This window comes from Prionailurus viverrinus, chromosome D4, assembly GCF_022837055.1.
Source record: "Prionailurus viverrinus isolate Anna chromosome D4, UM_Priviv_1.0, whole genome shotgun sequence".
NCBI lineage: Eukaryota > Metazoa > Chordata > Mammalia > Carnivora > Felidae > Prionailurus > Prionailurus viverrinus.
In genome coordinates this window covers 88,459,020-88,477,506 of record NC_062573.1, presented here as the reverse complement: position 1 = coordinate 88,477,506, position 18,487 = coordinate 88,459,020, and the positions used below count along the sequence as shown (strand labels likewise).

The 18,487-nt window shown below is 62.3% G+C and overlaps 1 protein-coding gene across 1 annotated transcript in view; it reads right to left on the bottom strand.

Moving 5' to 3' along the window:
* Positions 1-18,159, bottom strand: part of PRRX2 (paired related homeobox 2) — a 40,760-nt gene extending 22,601 nt beyond the window's left edge. The window contains exon 1 of the mRNA XM_047831451.1: positions 17,865-18,159. Coding sequence (XP_047687407.1) covers positions 17,865-18,144 — 280 coding nt within the window. The 5' untranslated portion in view covers positions 18,145-18,159. The remainder of the gene's footprint in view (positions 1-17,864) is intronic.
* Between the last annotated feature and the right edge of the window lie 328 nt (positions 18,160-18,487).

Genomic DNA, 18,487 nt, shown 5'->3' with positions numbered 1-18,487 from the left:
TAGCCCAAGCGGGCCTAGTTCTCCACCTGCAAAATGGATATCGTCACCGGCGATAACTCGGGCAGCTAACCCCACGGCGCCGGGCAGAAGGCAGGGGACTGAGAAATGATGAACTCTGTAGACATCTGCGGAGCGACCCTCGCGTGCAGGGCACCGAGCCAAATGCACCACCCTGGCAGATGAACGCTGTCGCTTACCCCCGTTTTATGGAGGGGGCAGCCGTGGCTCGGGGAGAACGAGGGCCTGCCCGGGGTCACCCAGCTAGCTGGTCGGCAGCGCTAGGATTCAGACCAGAGCGGGCAGGCTTTTGCTCTAGACGTGAGTGCCCGGGGAGCCCAGAGAAGCCAAGAAAGCTTATCTTTTTTTTTTTTTTTTTAATTTTTTTTTAACGTTTTTTTAATTTATTTTTGAGACAGAGAGAGACAGAGCATGAACGGGGGAGGGGCAGAGAGAGAGGGAGACACAGAATCGGAAACAGGCTCCAGGCTCTGAGCCATCAGCCCAGAGCCCGATGCGGGGCTCGACCTCCCGGACCGCGAGACCGTGACCTGGCTGAAGTCGGACGCTTAACCGACTGCGCCACCCAGGCGCCCCGAAGCCAAGAAAGCTTAAAGGGGAGGGATTTGGAGAGGAGGTGGGGGTGCGGTCAGGAGCGTGGGAGTGTCTCCCGGCGCCACGGGACCAGCACCTGTAAGCCACGGGCCTCTCGGCGGACGGCAACGTGGAACGTGCCCGCCAACGAGACCCTCGGTGTCCCTACCTCCCGGGGAGCCTCAGCGGAACGGTCAGAGCGAGCAACGTGGACCCGGGGAGCCCTCCCCCCCTTTCTCCTTCAGAGTCGCTGAGCCTCACGCTGCTGTCCGTGGTGCTTCCTGGAGAAAACGGGAGTATGGTCCGTGCCTGCACCGTGGAGCCCGGGTGGAGGGTGGCTCTTCAAACAACCCTCCTTCACTCCCGGGGACCCTTCCGGCCCTCGAAGCCCTTTCTCACCCACCCTTAGAGACGGTGCAAGGGGGATCCGGTCATCGGCCGGCTTTACGAAAGGGGAAAGAGCCCGGGAGAGCTGACGTGGGCCGCCCAAGTTTGCCCAGCTGGGATCTGAGCTCGAGTCTGCCCGCCCTTAGCTCCTGGGCCGTGCTACCTTCCTGCTTCCCATCTCGTGGGTACAAGAAGATAGCCATCCTCGCTGGGCGCTTAGGATGATTCCATGGGCTCGGGCACAGCGGCCAAGGCGGCCTGCCAATCAGGCTGCTGGTTCTGCCACCTCGGCAAGTCAGTTCATCGTTCCGCGCCTCAGTTTCCCTGTGCGCACAGCACACTACTCAGGGACTGTTGCGAGGATTCCGTGGGGTGATGCCCGGAAGGCGGTCGAGAGATGGGACCCGCAGGTGTCACCACGGCTGACAAGCATGCGTCCGGCCCTCTGTACCCCTCACCGGTCCGGAGCGGGGGCAGTCGTACAGGCCAAGCTCCCTGCCGAGCCACGAGGCCCGTCTTTGCCCCCTCCCTTCCACGAAGCATCCTTGAAGGCCGAGGGCAGCCCACTCGGAGTCTGGCAGGCTCCCAGGACTGAGAAAGCAACCTGCTCCCCACCCCCATCGTATGTCCCCAATCCCCCCGCTGCAGGGGGTGCTGCGCTGCGGGTGGCTGTCCCTCAGCCGGCACCAATCAAATATGGAAAAGAGTCGCCACATTTGCTTAATTCTACCCTAACCAGGGCCTGGCCCCCACCTGGGCAGCTCTGATTTCATTAGCATTTTGCTGAGACCCTCTCCCGCCACCAGACCCACGGGGGGCCTGGCTAGAACACTTTTCCACCTTGCCCAACCCAGTCTTCACCTCTCACCTGGGGCACCCCTTCCCGTGGGAACCCTCCCCTCCCCAGCCCAGAAAAGCTTGGGGACCTGTCTGCCTCCCCCCACCGCTTCACCATCACTGGTTAAGCTCCCTTGGACGGCACCAGCCTGTTTCCCTCTGTCCCTGCCCAGGGTCATCTGCGTTGACAATGGTGCCTGGCGCTAAGTAGGTGCTCAATAAACACCGGAGGAATTAATGAATGACTCACAGCCCAGCTCCGTTTAGCCTTTAGAGCCACAATGTCTAGGGCCCAGGAGCTTTTTTTAAGAGCCCAGGAAAATGAAAGATGTGAAATACAGTTTTTTTTTTAAGTTTATTTATTCTGAGAGAGAGAGAGAGAGGGCACAAATGTGGGAGGGGCAGAGAGAGAGGGAGACACAGAATCCGAAGCAGGCTCCAGGCTCCGAGACATCAGCACAGAGCCCGACGCGGGGCTCGAACCCACGAACCTTGAGATCATGACCTGAGCCGAAGCCTGACGCTTAACTGACTGAGCCACCCAGGCGCCCCTGCAATAGAGTTTTCTATTGGCTCCAGGATCCAAGGTGGAAGGGTCATTAGCAAACGGGGGAGGGCACGTTGACCGCACATGACGGCAGGTCAGCCGGACAGGCAAAGTCCGCCACCGCTCTCGGCTGTGGATAAAGGGTACTTGCCATGGAGTCTTTGCTGTCATGGGAAGGGGGTCCTATGCCCAGCAAGACCCTGACAGGCCCAGCTCCCAGGCGAGGGCAGTGACAGCCTCCGTGTCTTCCTGCCACCGGCCTTCAGCCCAGGACACAGAGTGTCCTCACCGTGTCACGGGGCCTCAGGGACACGGCTGCCTGCCCTGCTGGAAGGGGACAAGACGGCAGAAGGGTGGCCCCGGTGCCACCTGGAGAGACACTGGTTGCTTTGAGGGTCACGGTTGAGACACGAGGTCCAGCTCCTCTAAACGCAGGCTGGGTGACCTCGGGAAAGTTACTTGACCCCTCTGAGCCTTGGCTTCCTCGACTATAAAGCGGGCACATAAAGGCCCCTCTGTATTAGGTGAGATAATACATGCCAAACAAGCACAGCACGCCCCCCCCCCCCCGCCGTGCTATTTGGGGAACGACTCCTTATAAGTGCAAGCTCTGTTGTGTGGGGCTGCACCCCGCTGGAGGACCGGCCTCCTTCCTTTCATCCTGGCCCAGAGGGTTTGGGCGAAGCCTCTACCCACACAGCCCAGCCCTCGGCCAATCGGCACGCAGCCCCTCTGTGATTGGTCCGGACGTGGGCAGGGACCCAGTCCTGGCAGAGCAAGACCCTGGGGGAGCGATGCTGGCTGCTCCTGGATGGAGCCGGGCCTGAAGTCCCGCCCTGCATTTTTGAGTTGCGCACATCACGATCTTGCTTTCGCCTAAGCTCCTCGCTCAGGGCCGGTTTTCTCTCCGTTGTGGGTGACCGCACTGACTAGCACACTGCTGGAGCCTCACCTACATCCCTAGCCTAGCAGAAGGAGGGCGGCGGGCCCCCCACGAGGGGAACCCCCTTCCTCCAAGTACAGCACCGGAGAGACCCGTGGACCCGCCTTTGGCAACCCCGCTCCTCTGCTCGTAGCCCTGCCCCTGCCACGTGGGCGGTCGCGGACCCCTCTCCCAGCTACTGTGGCCCGGGGATCTTTGCAGCCTGTTCGGAGGGGCCCTCGTGAGCCACAGCTCGCACCACGGGGAGGGCAGGGATCCCTCTGCCAGGGGCTGGCTGTGCAGTCCTGGGACGGCAACTCCCGTCTCTGAGCCGCGGAGCCCCCCCCCCCCCCCCCCCCCCCGTGCTTCTCAACTCGGCGGAATTTACTGGCACTGCACTCAATTCCCTGTCTGTGTCATTATCAGTTAATTGCCTGTCTCCTGTTACCTGGAAGCTGCTAAAGGCGGACGGCTGGATGTCTGCCCCGTGGCTGCACGTCGCATGGGGCCCAAGAAGTATATGTTGAGTAGAGGGACCTCCACTTGTCACCTGTTAAATGGGAGTGTTGACAGCCTCCTGTAAAGACGGAGGTGCGGGGGAGATGTGTGCCCTGGGCTCAGGCCTGCGTGAGAGCTTCCTCTGGGGGGGGGGGGGGTGGTGATGTGTCACTCTTATGAAGGGGGTCCCCGCAGGGGCTCTCTGTGGACAGCGACGTCACCCAAAGGAGCGAGGTCGATGGCTCACCAGAGCAGGGCCAGGAGCGGCCCAGGGGGTGGGGTGCCCACCGCGGAGACCTCGGCCTGTTGCTTGCACGTACCCCTCCTCTTCTGCCTGTGCCAGGGCCAGCAGACGAGGGGAACAGACGAGCCCCGACTCCCCCTGCCCTGCCCACGGTGGGGCTCGGGGTGGGGAGAGAGCTGTTGCCTTAATATGGAGCTAGTCTCGGCTGCGACAGTTTCTGTCCCTTGCTGGGGAGAAGAGGGACCCTAGGGACCAGCAGCTGCCAGGGGTGGGGCGGGTTCCTCCTCCCATTCTCTCAGGGCCCCGCATGTGAGTCGCTAATCATAGCAATGGCAGTAACGATAGAGAACAGCCTAAGTGCTTCCCAGCTCTGCGTCCCCACAACCCACTTGTCATTATCCCCACTTTGCGGATGACGAAACTGAGGCCCGAAAGGGAAAGCCCTTTGCCCCAGAGAGCCATGTGGGGTTGGTCGGACTCACCAGCCCCCACTCTGGACCTCCTCTCCCTGGGGCCCTTTGGACACACAAGGAGGCCACCAGGCTGCAGGCTTGGCTACAAACTCCTCAGAACTTCTGCCTTCCTGACGGGAGAGGGAGGGGCATGCACGTCAGAGACCTGCCTGCACCGGGGGAAGGTAGAGACGAAAATCTGCCGTGCAGAGGACACCGGTTTAAAGAAAGCAGCGAACATTCTTCACGATCCGCTGAGCCCAAGAAGCTACTATGGAACTCTCCAGAACCCTGAGGCTCTTCTGTGGGGGCTCCGGGTTGACCCCTGGGTGCCGAAGGAGACACACCCCCGCCTCCGGCCCCTTTGGAATGGGACTGGCCCATCTCTCCTCCCTCCTCCCTGACTGGGGCTCCCTCCCATGCCGTCTGCCCTGTCCACGGACCCACTCTTCACTTAGATTTCCATCCAGGTCTGGTTTTCAGGGGCGGAGGGAGGAGAGGGTTTAGGGAGAAGCTGAGAGCTGGCAGCCAGCAGAGGTAAACCTGGTACCTTCTTTCCTTGGTCCCCCAAGCTCTGTGAGTTTCCCCCCCGCCATCTGCCCCCATGAACTTGGGGCTGCCTGATCATCACAGAACCTGCTTCCGGTGGGCAGCAGGAAACTGGGGTCCTGGACAGAGAATGGAGCCCGCATCGAGATCAGCTTTCCCAGGAAGGCAAACACCGTGTCTAAACCAGCTCTGCTGGAGCCCTCGGATCAGTTGAGTGTGTGTGTGTGTGTGTGTGTGTGTGCGTGTGTGTGCGTGCACACACACGCACACACACACACACACACACACACACACCCACCTGTTCTAGACATGTGGCAAGAACCCATCCGTAATCCCTGAGGGAGCAGATCTGAATATCTCAGCCTTCCTCTCTGAGCCATCTTATGCACAGACCTTCTAGAAGTGGCAATTGATCTCTCATTTGACTTTTTAACCTCAAATGCCACATTATAAAAATACCCGCGTTGTGTTTTATAGACGGCATTTGTCATGAAATTATACGTGGTTACAATATGGGCCACGGGAAATAAAAGCAAGAGGCTCGTTCTGCGCGGGAACAAGCAGTCCGTATCAGTCAGGCTGGGGCTGCAGCATATCCGTGCCGTCCTTCCAGAGAGGGGACCCCAGGTCACCAGGCAGGGCTGGGCAGGGGCAGTGGGGCTTGGGTCCTGCGGGTGTGTTGGGGGGGGGGGCACCCAGGGCTGGATAATCTGTTCCCTCTTTGGAAAGCATAGTTAGGTCCCAGCAAAGGCCGCCAGAGCCAGCTCCTGGGACCCAGAACTCTGTTCCTGATCTCAGCTCCTTTTCCTGTGGGGCCTCGGGAAACTTCCCCCTCCTTGGTTTCTCCATCTGTGGGAGGGCTTGGCAGTCCTAAACTGGGCTGCTTCCTCCTCCCACGCGGCAGAGAGAGCGAACGCGAAAACAAATTGGCCAGGGGGGCATAGCACTGAGCTCTGAGCTGCTTGATTTCACCAACTCCTCAGAACAATCCAAGCTCCGGCTGCTATCATTACGCCCATTTTGCAGATGCAGAACATGAGGCTCAGGGAAAGAAGGCACTTTCCCAAGATCGTCAGAAATCGGGGGGGGTGAGGCTGGGGCCAGAATCCCACAGCCAGGCCGGACCCCACCAGCGACATGTCCTGCCCCTGACAAGGCAGGGGAGCCACTGGAACTCTCTGGGACCAGCTGTCTGTTTCTATGCTGGTGTCGCCATGGAGCCACACAGGGGTCCAGGGAGGCTGTCCCTGTCCCAGGGTCGAGCTGGAGCCTCTGTTCTTTCCCATAAGCAAAGCCCGGAGAGGCTGGATGAGGTCGGAGTGAGCACAGCCCCAGGGGCCCCGGGCCAGCCAGGCTGAGAAACACGCCGAGAGCAAGGGCCTCAGACCCGGGACCCCCGTGTCCTCAGTACATAGCTCATCCTTCTGGGCCTCAGCCTCCCTGTCTGGAAAACAGGGCCAGAAGACTACCTTCCTCCTAGCGTATCCAGGAGGGATTGATGAGAGGAACCACGGAGGGTTGAGCAAACAGCAGGTGCCCGATAGATGGTCTGGACTGGTGGATGATCGTGATGAACATGAACATGCCCACAAATCAGCCGGCCCCACTGCCCCGACCCAGCCACGAGCACCCCAAGCCCCCTCCGTCCTTCCAGGGATTTGCGGCTGGACGGCCTGGGCCAACCTTTCGCCTTGTTAACGGGCCCGCGAATGAAGCTTCGATCTCAGGATTGTTGCAAAGTCTCTCCTCCCCAACTCGGGATCTCAGATCTCAGAGTGACTGGGCCCTGGGCAGCCAGTTAGGGCTTGTGGTCAGCTCCTTTGGAGACAGGGGCACCCTGGACGCTCTGGGCAGCCAGGCCACCTGCTGTTCCCAAGTGAGCCACTCATATCCCACACGACAGGCTCACTGGCTCACCAGGAGAGCTCCTGGGGAGGCCCTGGGTGCTCTGGATACTCCAGACACCCACAGACGAGCAGGAAGCGTTCTCACCGCTCCTCACACAAAAAACGGCGGGTCTTGGGTCAGGCCTTGCTCGCTGGCCCACCGCCACGGTGCTCCCTCACACCCCTCTGCTCCTGGAACAGCCAATCTCTTTCCTACCTCTGAGCCTCTGTATCTGCTATTCCCGCCACCCGAGACACCCTTCCCCCACCTCTTCTTCTGGCTAACTCCACTCATCCTTTAGGTACAGTCTGAAATTCCGCCTCCTCCAGGAAGCCTTCCCAGAACCTCCAGGCCAGGTAGGGGGCCCCTTTATCTGTCCTCAGGGCAGCCAGGACATCTTTGTGGCGGGGACCACACTTCCCTTGATCCCGCTGGGACCCCAGGACCTAGCCCACCCCCCGACATGGAGTAGGTGCTCGACAAATATTTGTGGAAGGAGGGAGGGAAGCGTTCACGGGATGCCTCCCCCATTCTCTTCCTCCCTTGAGAGAGAAATCAGCCCCTCGAAAAGGCCGCCGTCTTGGGAGCTCTGCTCGGCCCGGACTCGAGTTCACGGCAACAACAACGATCGCCTTTCAACAGCGACCTCGCTTTCGGCCACGTTAGATCTTCGCCGTTTCCTCTTCCCTTCCTGGTGAAACCAGAGCAGTCCATTTTTACTTCTTGTCTCCAGCAATTTCCCGCTTCGAGCCCTGACACTCGCCCCGCCTGGGGGTCAGCCTGGGGTTGTGATGGCAGGGCAGACGGTTCTGGGGGAGGGGCCGGCCTTCCGGGGGAAAACACGACGTGTCTGGGAAACACGAGATTCCCAAAGGCTGGGGTCCCTTCCTGGCCCCCCCCCCAACCCGGGCCCCCGGCCCCAGCCCCCGCGTCACAGCACAGCCCGGAGTCCCCCTGCCTGACCGCTGGGGGTGAGGCTCTGCACAAGGGTGTCCCTGGAAAAGCAGCGCCCTCCTCGGGGTCACTGCAGAGGTTTCCAGGTGAGAATCAGGAAGATGGGAGACGCAGTCCCTCCCTGTCAGGGCTGCTTGGCCACCTAGGGGCCCAGGCTGGGGGTGACCAGCCTTGTCCCTAGGCTCTGGGGATCACCGCACATTTCCTCAGCGGCTTTGGGCCACCTCGCTCTGCCTTTCTGAGCCTCAGTTTCCTCATCTGCAAGATGGGGATCATGCTTCCCTGCCCTCCTAAGGCCGCTGAGAGAATTCAGCAGCAGGCTGCACGTGAAGTGCTGTGCTGAGCCAGGCAGGTGGGGACGGCCGGCTGAGACCGCAGGCCGCGACCCTGCCTTGGCGCTCCCCTCCCCGGTGAGGGACCAGGGCTCCCCCGTCCCCCTGGTGTTTTCTCCCCGCACGATGTCTTGGAACAACACCACGCGTGCCCTGAATGAACAGGCAAATTAACGCGCCCCAGCCCGTCACCTTGCAACCCCAAAGCAAGGCATATCTTAGAGAGGGGCGGGGAGGGCTGGGGCTTAACGGTCTCTTCGGTGGACGACGAGAAGACCTGTTTTCTGTAGCTTCACCGTGACGGGAAACAGGGGACAAAGTGCCAATCTGTCTCTTCTCCCACCGTTGGGCTGTTTTCCCGGACTGCCCTCCCTCGGTCTGGGAAGCGGCCAGAAGACGATGCTCCGGGTCCCGGGAGGGGGGGTGGCGCTCAGGTCTCTCGGCCTCCGTCTGGGAAGATACGGCATCCACAGGCCCCTCTGCCTTCCGGGCCCGTGCGGTTAGTGGTGGGGACTTTGAGGGGACGTGGGGCCTCAGCGAGGGCAGAGCCGGCCTGTGCTGTCTCAGGCCTCGCTTCTCCACCCCCTGTGTAACCCCAGGCTAGTCGCTTGACCCCTCGGAGCCTCTGTTTCCCCGACAGTAATCAAAGCAGCAGACACCCTTGCTGACCACCTCAGGCCACGTATCCCCCGCCAGCCAGCTCTCGTGTTTCCCCAGATCTGTGAAACGTGCCGAGGCCACACGGCTGGCGGGGGGGTGGGGGGGAGGACCCCGCTGCACGGTCCACCCCCCACCCCCCCGCAAACACACCTTCGGATGACTGCTTCTCATCAGCAGGGAGAGAGTCAGAGGAAGGAAAGGCGGAGAAGGAATCCCCCGGGCCGCACAGGGTGCAGGGGCCCAGGAGAGACGGGGGATGGGTGCCCGGCTCCCCCGAGGGCCCTGCGACCCCCCCTGGGGAGGGGGGGCGGCCAGAACCCGAGCCCTGATCGGCCTGGCTGCCCGCTGGCTGGACCGGCCGCCCGTGACACCATCTTGAGAACATTAGGGGCTGCTGTTAACAGATGTTTTCTGTTACGTGTTATTTGTTAGTCTAATGAAAGGAGGTGCACTGGCTTTCAAGACCTCGGCGTTCCACGGGGGTTTTATATGGGAGGCCGGGGCGCGGAGCTCTGGCGGCGGAGAGGCCCAGACCCCTGCCAGGCGCGCCCGGCGGCTCGCGCTTTGATTCCGAGGTTTGCAGCCATCCGCGTGGTTAATTCCAGCTCTGGTTAAATGTCACTTTTAATAACGCCATCTCTGGCGTGGAGATGTCTGTGCCCACGGCAGGAGGGGAGGATGGACCTGGAGGTGGGATGGGGGGGGCCAGGTGGCCGCCCTCCTGGGGCCCCCGGGGACCCACCCCCGCGAGGGAGAGCCGCGGGTGGGGGGGGGATGCCGGGAGGGGGCTTTGAGGGTTCGGTGGCGCCCGCCATTCTAACGTGCACCCCCTAATGCACGTAGAAGTGCGTGGGAACCTGTTAAATGCAGGTGCCCGGGCCCACGGAGCACCATTCCACGGGCTGGGGTAGAGCCCAGGAACATGCATTTCAACCGGCTGCCCAGGTGCGTCTTTCTGGGGCCACATGTTGACCCACAGCTGGGTCCAAACCCCCCCAGACCGGCGACAGGCCACGTCCAAGGCCCCACCTACGACCCCCTGAGCAGCAGTGTCACAGACGTGACAAACCTTCACCCGGTCGGGTCTCAGGCGACCAAGGTGCTTGCTCAGGGCCCGCTGCGGAAGCTCCCAGGGGTGCCTGTCCCGGCCTCCTCCCCTTTCACTGCCCCACACCAAGGAGCTTCCCCAAAGACCACGGTCCCCCCCTGGGCCGCCAGGTCCGAGCTTCTTGGCTTCTCTGTAACGCCTCGCCCCCCGCCGCCCCCCAAACTGGAAGGTCCCAACTGCCCCTCCCATGCACAGAAAAGCAGAATGGAACACAAAGAGGGACCAAAAATAATGCCTTCCAGAGCCCGCTTCATCTTTTAGGACGCAATAAAAGATATCGCCGGCTGTAAAGCACCCCATGTGGACGGCGCCTGTCATCACGGTGCCCCCTCGGAGCCAGGCTGGGGACAGGCAGCTTCCCAGATGTGGAAGGGACACAGAGCAAGGGGCCAGACTCCCAGCGGCGGTGACAGCATCCGGGTTGTTCCGCGACCTGATTCCCAGGACATCTTAAGATGCCACGACTCCTGGGCTCTGGCTGGGGGCGGGGGGGGGGGGGGGTGGGGGGTGGGGGGGTTGGGAGGGGCTCTGCCCCTGCCATTGCCAGCAAGCCCACGCTCCTGGGGAGGCCACAGCTCCTTCCTGGCAGCAGCCCTGGATGGGGAGCACCCTGCCTCCTGCCCCCTGCCCCCTGTGCCCTCGCCTACCCCCCAGAGCACCCTGTCTGCTCAGCACGGGAGCCCGTGCGATGACTTTCCCCACCTCTGTCTAAACAGGAAGCTCCCACGGTGCTCTCCTACTCACCACCTCACAAAAGGCACTTAACCCTTGGCCCGTTCCAGAGCCTTCTGGCCGCTCACTGCTCACTGGCTGCCTGCGGCCGCCCTGCCCACTAAGAGCCTGGACGCGATCGCTTGGGCCAGGCTGGAGCCCTCATGGAGGGGCGTGAGCATGTGCGCGCACATTCGTGTGTGTTGATGGGGGGGGGGGGGGGGGTGTGTGTGCGAACGAGTGGGCTTGTGTGTACGGATGTGAGTGTGGGTGGGCGTGAGAGGGTTTGTGGGTTCGAGTGTGTGTGTGCGGGGCCGGGGCGGGGGGCATCTCTGTGTCTGAAACGGACGGAGGCAACCGGATGATCCTGTCGCGAGTAAATGGGTTTCTGGGCAGCTTGTACAACTCGCCACTCTGGGCCAGTGGCTCTAAGCTCACTGGGCTCGAAATCCGAAAGCCTGGGCGGGTGGTAGGGGCTCGAGGCCTGACACACAGTGGGCACTCAGAAAACGACTGTGGAATGAATGAATGAATGAATGAATGGATGGATGAATGGATGAGTATGGGAGCTGCGGTCGACTAGGAAAGGGGGCCGTCCTATCGATGTTCCTCAGAGTCAAGGACCCTCCACGGCTCTCCTGTGTCCCGGAGGCTGGAGATAGGCCTGCGGGAGGGTGGGATAGGCCATTCTGGATGTTTCTGGGCAGGAGAGGGTCCCCCACTCAGCTCACACCTTCCCAAACCCCCCAAGCTGGGCGGCCCCCCAACACTGCCAGGATTGCTCGTCTCCCCCAGGCCGGGCTGCTGAAAAGACCCCTCCACAGGCTGCCTCATGCCCCCTGAGTGCGGCCCACATCCGCCTGGGAGTGGCCATCCCCGGTTGGACCAGCCCTCGTTCTGGGGGCTCCGGGGACGGCTTTAGGCGGTGGTGGAGGACAGGGCCTTCAGAACTGGACAGACCTGGGAAGCTTCACGGGAAGCTGTGACTTGGCGAGTGGCTCATCTCCCTCGTATAAAATGGGGATGGGGGGCCGCCTGGGTGGCTCCGTTGGTTAAATGTCCGACTTCGGCTCAGGTCACGATCTCGCGGTTTGTGGGTTCGAGCCCCGCGTCGGGCTCTGGGCTGACAGCTTGGAGCCTGGCACCTGCTTCGGATTCTGTGTCTCCCTCTCTCTCTCTCTCTCTCTCTCTCTGCCCCTCTCCCATGCACACTCTCTCTCAAGAATAAACATTAAAAAAAATGTTTAAAAAAAGATTGGGGGTGCTAAAAAGACCCACTTCCGTGGTTGGTGGGGAGACAACAGGGGTGAGGCGGGTAGAGCCCTGGCTGGCACGTGGTAAGCACTCAGCGAACGTGCCTCTCAGGGCCGCTGGCCACGGTCACGGCCTCACCGGCACGTCCCCTCTCTCTACTCCCGCAACCGACTTCTCACTCCGACTCCAGGGCAACCCCGGGCCAGGTCCCGACCCTGATGTGCCGTGTGTCGGATGTGTTCAGGGGGCCCTCCGGCTCCCCGTTAATCACCCCCCAAGATTCATTTCCATCTGGGGTCAGCCACTGTCCTTTGGGTCTTAGACACCACGACCGCCCCTCAGGTTTTGCCTCACCCCATTTGACCCCACGTCCCCGCCTAGGACGAGCCACCGGAAGCCCTCCTTTGTCTTCAGACGTTTAGAAACCCTGAACACGGCACAGGGCCTACCCCCACCAGCCCCACTCTGTGTAGCCCTCAAGGCCTAGCCCTTCCCGCCTCTCCATCCCTTTAGTTCCCCAAACAAACTCCACCCCTCCCTTCCCAGCTGGGAGGCCTTGGGCAAGTTGCTTTGCCTCTCTGGGCCCCCTCAAAATAGGGATGGTAAATCACTAGCCCTGCCTGATTCACAGGGCAGGCGTGGGCATCCCAGTGAGCTGCCATGGAGGCCCTTTATTGAGAACCTACTATGTGCTGCCTCCCGCACCCACTCAGGGCGCCCCGCACCTACAGGGACATCAGGTCCGCTCTCCCCCTGTCGTCTTTGGCAATGCCTTCTGGGCCTCAAGTGTGGTGTGCAAACAGGCATTCTCACCACTGCTCCAAAACTACTTTTCCGGAATCTTCCGCGAGGGAACAAGGACCGCTCGGGCCCTGTTGAGCTTCTGCCCTTATGGGGTGCTAGCGGGTCCGAGGGTCCTGTGCCGCACCCCAAGCTCCAGGCAGATGATTTACTAGAGGACCAAGACGACCCTGGAACCTAGAGGACAATGAACTAAACAGGGAGTGCCCACCCCGCTGACAAAAAGCCAGAGATGTGCCCCTCCCGCCAGCCCGGCCGACCCAGCAGTTCTCAAACTGGATTCCCCTGGCTCCCAGCTTCTTAGGCCTGGCTCTTCAGCGTCTCGCTCACCCTCCTCTCTCCCCACCCGGGGCATAGGCTGGGGGGCTGCCCTCACCAGGCCCTGCCAGGATCCAGACCCCCGAGACGCCACGTTCCTGCGCGTTTTCTCAGCCTAGATCAAATCACGATGAAAGGCGGGAGGGGCCCCTCCCAACATCTGGGCGTTGCCTCCCCCTTTCAGGTGGGAACTGAGCCCAGAGAAGGGATGTGACAGTCACACACAGAGGGGGCAGCAAAAGCCAGGCTCCCACTGCAGACGGCTCTGCCCCCGCCTCCCACCCCCCGGGGCCCCCTTGAAATGGATGCCAGGAAAGGAAGGCCAGAGGGAAGAAGGGTAGGCTCTAGGCCCCCCGGGGGGCTCAGTTGGTTTGGGCGATCAAGTCTGGGTTTCGGCTCAGGTCATGATCTCACGGCTTCGTGAGTTCGAGCCCCGGGTCGGGCTCTGCACCGAGAGCACGGAGCCTGTCTGGGATTCTCTCTCCCTCTCTCTCTGCCCCTCCCCTGCTCACTCTCTATCTCTCTCTCAAATTAAATACATAAACATTAAAAAAAGAAAAAAGAAAGGAAAGCAGGGATTTGAAAAGGTATTTGCACACCGTACTCACAGCAGCATTTGTCACAACAGCAAAAGGTGGAAAACATCCACGTGTCCACCGACAGATGAACGGATGGTCAAAACGTGGCACGTGCGAGCACACGCAAAACACACACACACACACGCACACGCACTCAGCGAAATACTGCTCAGCCGTAAAAAGAAAGGAGATTCTGACCCACGCCTACGACATGGACGAATCCAGAAGACATCATGCTAAGTGTCACAAAAGGGCAACATCGTAAGCTCCCCGGCTCTGACGTGAGGTCCTAGAGTTGTCAGATTCAGAGAGACAGAGAGGAGAGTGGGGGGTGGGGAGTCAGTGTTTCAAGGGGGCAGAATCTCAGTCTGGGACGCTGAGAAAGTTCTGGGGACGGGCAGCAGTGGCGGCTGAGCAACGGCCGTGAATGCGCTGAGCGCCCCTGAATGGCTAAAGGGCTGAATCTTGGATACATTTCGCCACAATAAAAGTTTTAAGAATTGAAGGCAGGTCGGCCCGTCTCTAGAACTCCAGGGGTCCCTTCAGGTCCGCTACTCTGGGGAAGGGGCAGGCCCCCACCCTAAACCAGGTTCACCCTTGGCCTCCTGGCCCCCCATTAGCAGATGTGGCTGAGGGGAGCCCAGAACCCCCACCCGGGGCTCCAGCCCGCCCTCCGGCCCAGCCTGTGCCCTCAGCCTCCAAGCACCCGGCTGTCCTGAATCTCCGGGCAGTGGACCCGCGTGGTCCTGAGGTCTCCAAACCAGGTACCAGCCAGATGCTTTGGGGGGGGGAAGGGCTCCCGGGCCTGGGGGCCTCACCCGGCTGGCTCCAGGGGCCGTGTTTATTTTCACAGTGTGTCCGCATCCCTGTTTCCGCCCTGCCCACAGGAGGGAATGCTTTAAAGAAAATCTCAGTTATTAATGTGGTTTCTTTTGTTGTAAGTCACTGCAAAGACAGCAAACGAGGGTTTATTTTCCTAACGTGCTTGGCATAGCTCAGCGCCCGGCGCAGACCTCAGCGTTTGATTTGGGAGGGACACGAGACCCCGCTTTGCTCTGAGTCACCAGCAAAGCCACAGCCTTCCCGGCCAGTTCCGGGACGCCTGCTCTGGGAAAATCACTGGCGAGGCTCGGCTACATCTACTGGTGGCTTTGTGAAACAAAAGAGAAGAAAAAAAAATTGTTTTTTTAATTTTGAGCCTGCTCTCCTGGCAGACTGAAAATGTATCAATTTTCTAACTCATGAGTTTCTCCATTAGCCCTTAATTTTTAATGGGGGGGGGGGGACATCTCTCTTTAGTGTCAGTTGTTTTCTTTGGACCCAGAAACAGCTCCAGAAGCCACAGGAAAACCCACTTCTGAGCATGGGGCAAATCTTCGGCGAGGCGCCAGGGCTCCAGGCGGGCCCAGACTGAGGGACGAAGTCACAGCCCAGGCCCCGTGCCTGCTGGCCTGGGGTCTAGAGTCCCGACACCCTGAGGTCTGGCTGCCTATTTAGGAAAGGGGTCCCGTGATGCAGGCTGGGTTCACCGAGATCCCGGAGGGACGGTTCCTTCTCCCCCCCCATTTGGAGACTTCGAGACTTGGGATCCACAGTGAGTGGCAGTGGGAGGGGGGGCACCTGCCTGAGGAGGGAAGGAAATGGAAAAAGAACAGAGCAGCCAGCCTCTGCCCTCTACTCTGCAGGCCCAGACGCAGAGAGCAAGCCGAGGGAGTCTCACGGGCCAGGGGGACAGCCATACAGTGTCCCCCCCCCCCCACCCCCACCCCGCCGCGTCCCGCCTGCCTCTCTGGGAGAACTCTGCCGGCAGCGGGCACCCCTGGAAATGCGCCCAGTTGGCCTTGGGGAGACGCTTGACTCTATATAAAACATTTGGATTTCATGGACTAGTGATTTGCTTTCAATCTAAGGAATGACTATAGGGTTACCTCCTTTTAATTTTGCCAAGTAAAGACATTAAAATCAAACAATCTCCAATTATTATCCCCAGTTCATGAAAGAAAGGGCGTTTTTAACACCAAACGTGAGGGGGAAAGATGTGATCCCCAACACAGAGAAGCCTTGAAACTGAAACGTGTAGCTTCCCGAAGAACCCTCCACGGTGGCCATGCGCGTTTCAATGTCACAGCCGAGTGGGAGATGCTCGCTTCTGGGGGCCAGACCGCTGCCACCGCTCTTGCGCCACCCCACCCGACCCCACACCCAGTGCGTTCCCTGTCCCCAGGGCCTTGGTGCCCCCAGGGTGCGGAAGCCCCATCTAGGAAAGGAAAGCCCCCCCACCCCCACCGCGGGCTCTCACTGAGGGTGCCGGGCGAGGGTGGGCAGGGGGGTGCTGGGGAGGCCCCCCTACCCACTGAGCTCCCTGGGGGCTGCCAGTGGCCCTGTCCAGGCACTTGTGTCCGCAGATGACACAAGTAGTTCTGGGACACCCCCAGAAAAACCCTGCGTTTGGGAAACCTATGCTGTGTCCCAACAGCGGCGATGCCTTCCACCGTCTCTCCCCACGGCTGGGCTGGAAACAGGCACCCAGCCCCGGGCCAGGTCTCGAGGGCAGGAAGCCCGTGCCTCCTTCCTTCTTCTCGGGGCCACTTCTGCGCCCCCTCTCTTCTCTCCTGTCCTTCCTTTTGGCCCTTCCTTCTTGGCTTCACCTTCAATTTGCTCCTCCTTCTCTCCCCAGCCCCAGGGGGGGATCCCCCATTCGTTCAGGTAAAATCAGAGACCTCTCCTCTCCTCTTAGGGGAAGCCAGCTCAGAGCCAGCCGCTCCTCCCAGGAGCCCTGGGGTCCTGGAACGAACTCAGGCTGGCAGAGCCCCTCTCTTGCACCAGAAGGCACCCACTTGGCCCCCGGCCCAAACCAGACACCTCGCTTCCACTTTTCCATCAGGGAAACCCCAGCTCCCGCGGGTGGGTCGGCCTGCTTCATGCTCACCCTGGAGGGTGCAGAGAGATGCCGGAAGGCTGTGGCTGGCGGGCAAGTGGACGCCCCCGGGAGGGAGCCAGCAACGGCACCAGCTGGGTGCTCTGTGAGGTGCGGCTGGGAGTCAGGCACGCCTCACGTACACACGTGCTCCTGGACAAGGTCTCAGGCGAGGCTGGAGTCACCTCGGTGCCCCCTGCACCTCCTCTCATCTGAAAAGCAGGGCATGTAGCCAGCAGGGGGGCGGGCTCCCCTGAGACCTGGAGGCTGGTGCAGGAAGTGGGGGTCCCCAGGAGGGGGTGGGAAGGGCTCTTAAAGGGGCCCAGAGCTTCCAGCAGGCCAGCTGGCTCCCCGGGGCTAGGGGACCTGGCTCTGGTCTCAGCCACCCTAGCTACTCTACAGGTTGTAGGCGAGCCGTGGGGACTCCGGTCCTTCCTCGGCTCCCACGAGAAACGTCCAGGGCCAGGCACCTTCGCTGTATCTCCATCTCTCCCTCCCCGCCCCCCTCCTGTCTCACCCAGGGCTCAGGCCGCAGTGATCCAGTACGACTTTCTGAAAAAGCCACTTGGGTGGGTTGTTTGTTTTTAAAGCCCTTTCCTGATGACCTTTAACCTCGGCAGAAGAGAGAGGCCTGGCTGGCTCCTTAGGGTTGGGCCAGTCCATCTAGGAAGCCGCCGGTGGGGTAAACTGGGGGTGGGGTTGGGGGGGGCAGGCATCCCCACCCCCGCCAAGGAGCCCATCTTAAGACCTAGCCGCAGCGGGGGTGGGACAGGAGGAAGCCGGGCGGCCTCTGAAACCCAGGCGTGTGACCCGGCTGCCCTGCCCCTCGGAAGCCTCGGTTTTCCCCGGCTGTGACTTGGCAGTGATCGCACCCACTTCCCGGGCGACCTGGCGGGGCGGCCGCGAGCGCTGCCCACCCCCCCACACCCCCCACCCCCCACCGGGCCGGGCACCAAGGCGGCACACGTCCCCGCCGTTCCCACGACCTGCGGCGGCGGCGGCCGTGGCCGAGGGCGGCCGAGCCCCTCCCCGGGTCCAGAGCCCCCGGTCCCCGCTGCCCGCCCGATCGCAGACCGACGGCCCCCACCCGGCAGCCGCACCCCCGGCGGGTCTCGCGCCGCGTCCGCGCCCCGACTCCCTCCCGTCCCCGGACCCCGCGGAGCGCGCGCCCCCGCGGACCCCGCGCTTCCGTTCCCACGCCCCCCCCCGCCCCCCCCGGGCCCCGGCCCGCACCCCCCCTCCCCCCGGGCTCCCCCACCCCCCACCCCCCCGCCCCGCCCGCACTCACCGTCCACCCCCCGCCCCGCCCGCACTCACCGTCCTGCGGCGCCGCCTCGCTGCCGCTGCTGCCCCCGGACGGCTCCCGCGCCGCGCCCTCCCGCGCCTCGGCCCGGGCCGCGGGGCGCGCCGCCAGCCGCCCGGCCGCCGCCACCTCCTCCAGGTCCAGGAGGTGGCTCACCGTGAAGTTCTTGCGCGCCTGGGCGCAGTCGCCGGGCCCCAGCGCGGGCGGCGGCGGCGGCGGCGGCGGCGGCCCCGGGCCCAGCGGCGGCTTGTCCAGGGCGAAGGCGGCGGCGGCGGCGGCGGCCGCGCTGTCCATGCCCGCCAGGGCCCCGGGGTCGCCGGCGCGGGTGGCAGGCGCGGGTCGGAGCGAGCGCGCCCCGCGGCCGCCCCGCGCTCGGCCCCGCTCCCCGCCGCCTGCTCGCCCCCCGGCCGCCGCGGCCCGCCCGGCGCTGACGTCGGGGAAGCAAACTTTCTCCCTCCCCTCCGCCGCCTCGCGCTCTCCAAGTTGCTAAAAACGCGAGCTCCTCCGGCCGCACGCCCCTTCTTGAAGCAGACCTCGCCCCTGCCTCGCCTCCTCCTCCTCCTCCTCCCCGCGCCGCGCCTCGCCCGCCCCCACCCTGCGGCTGCGGGGAGGGAGGGGGTCCTGCGCGGAGTCCGGC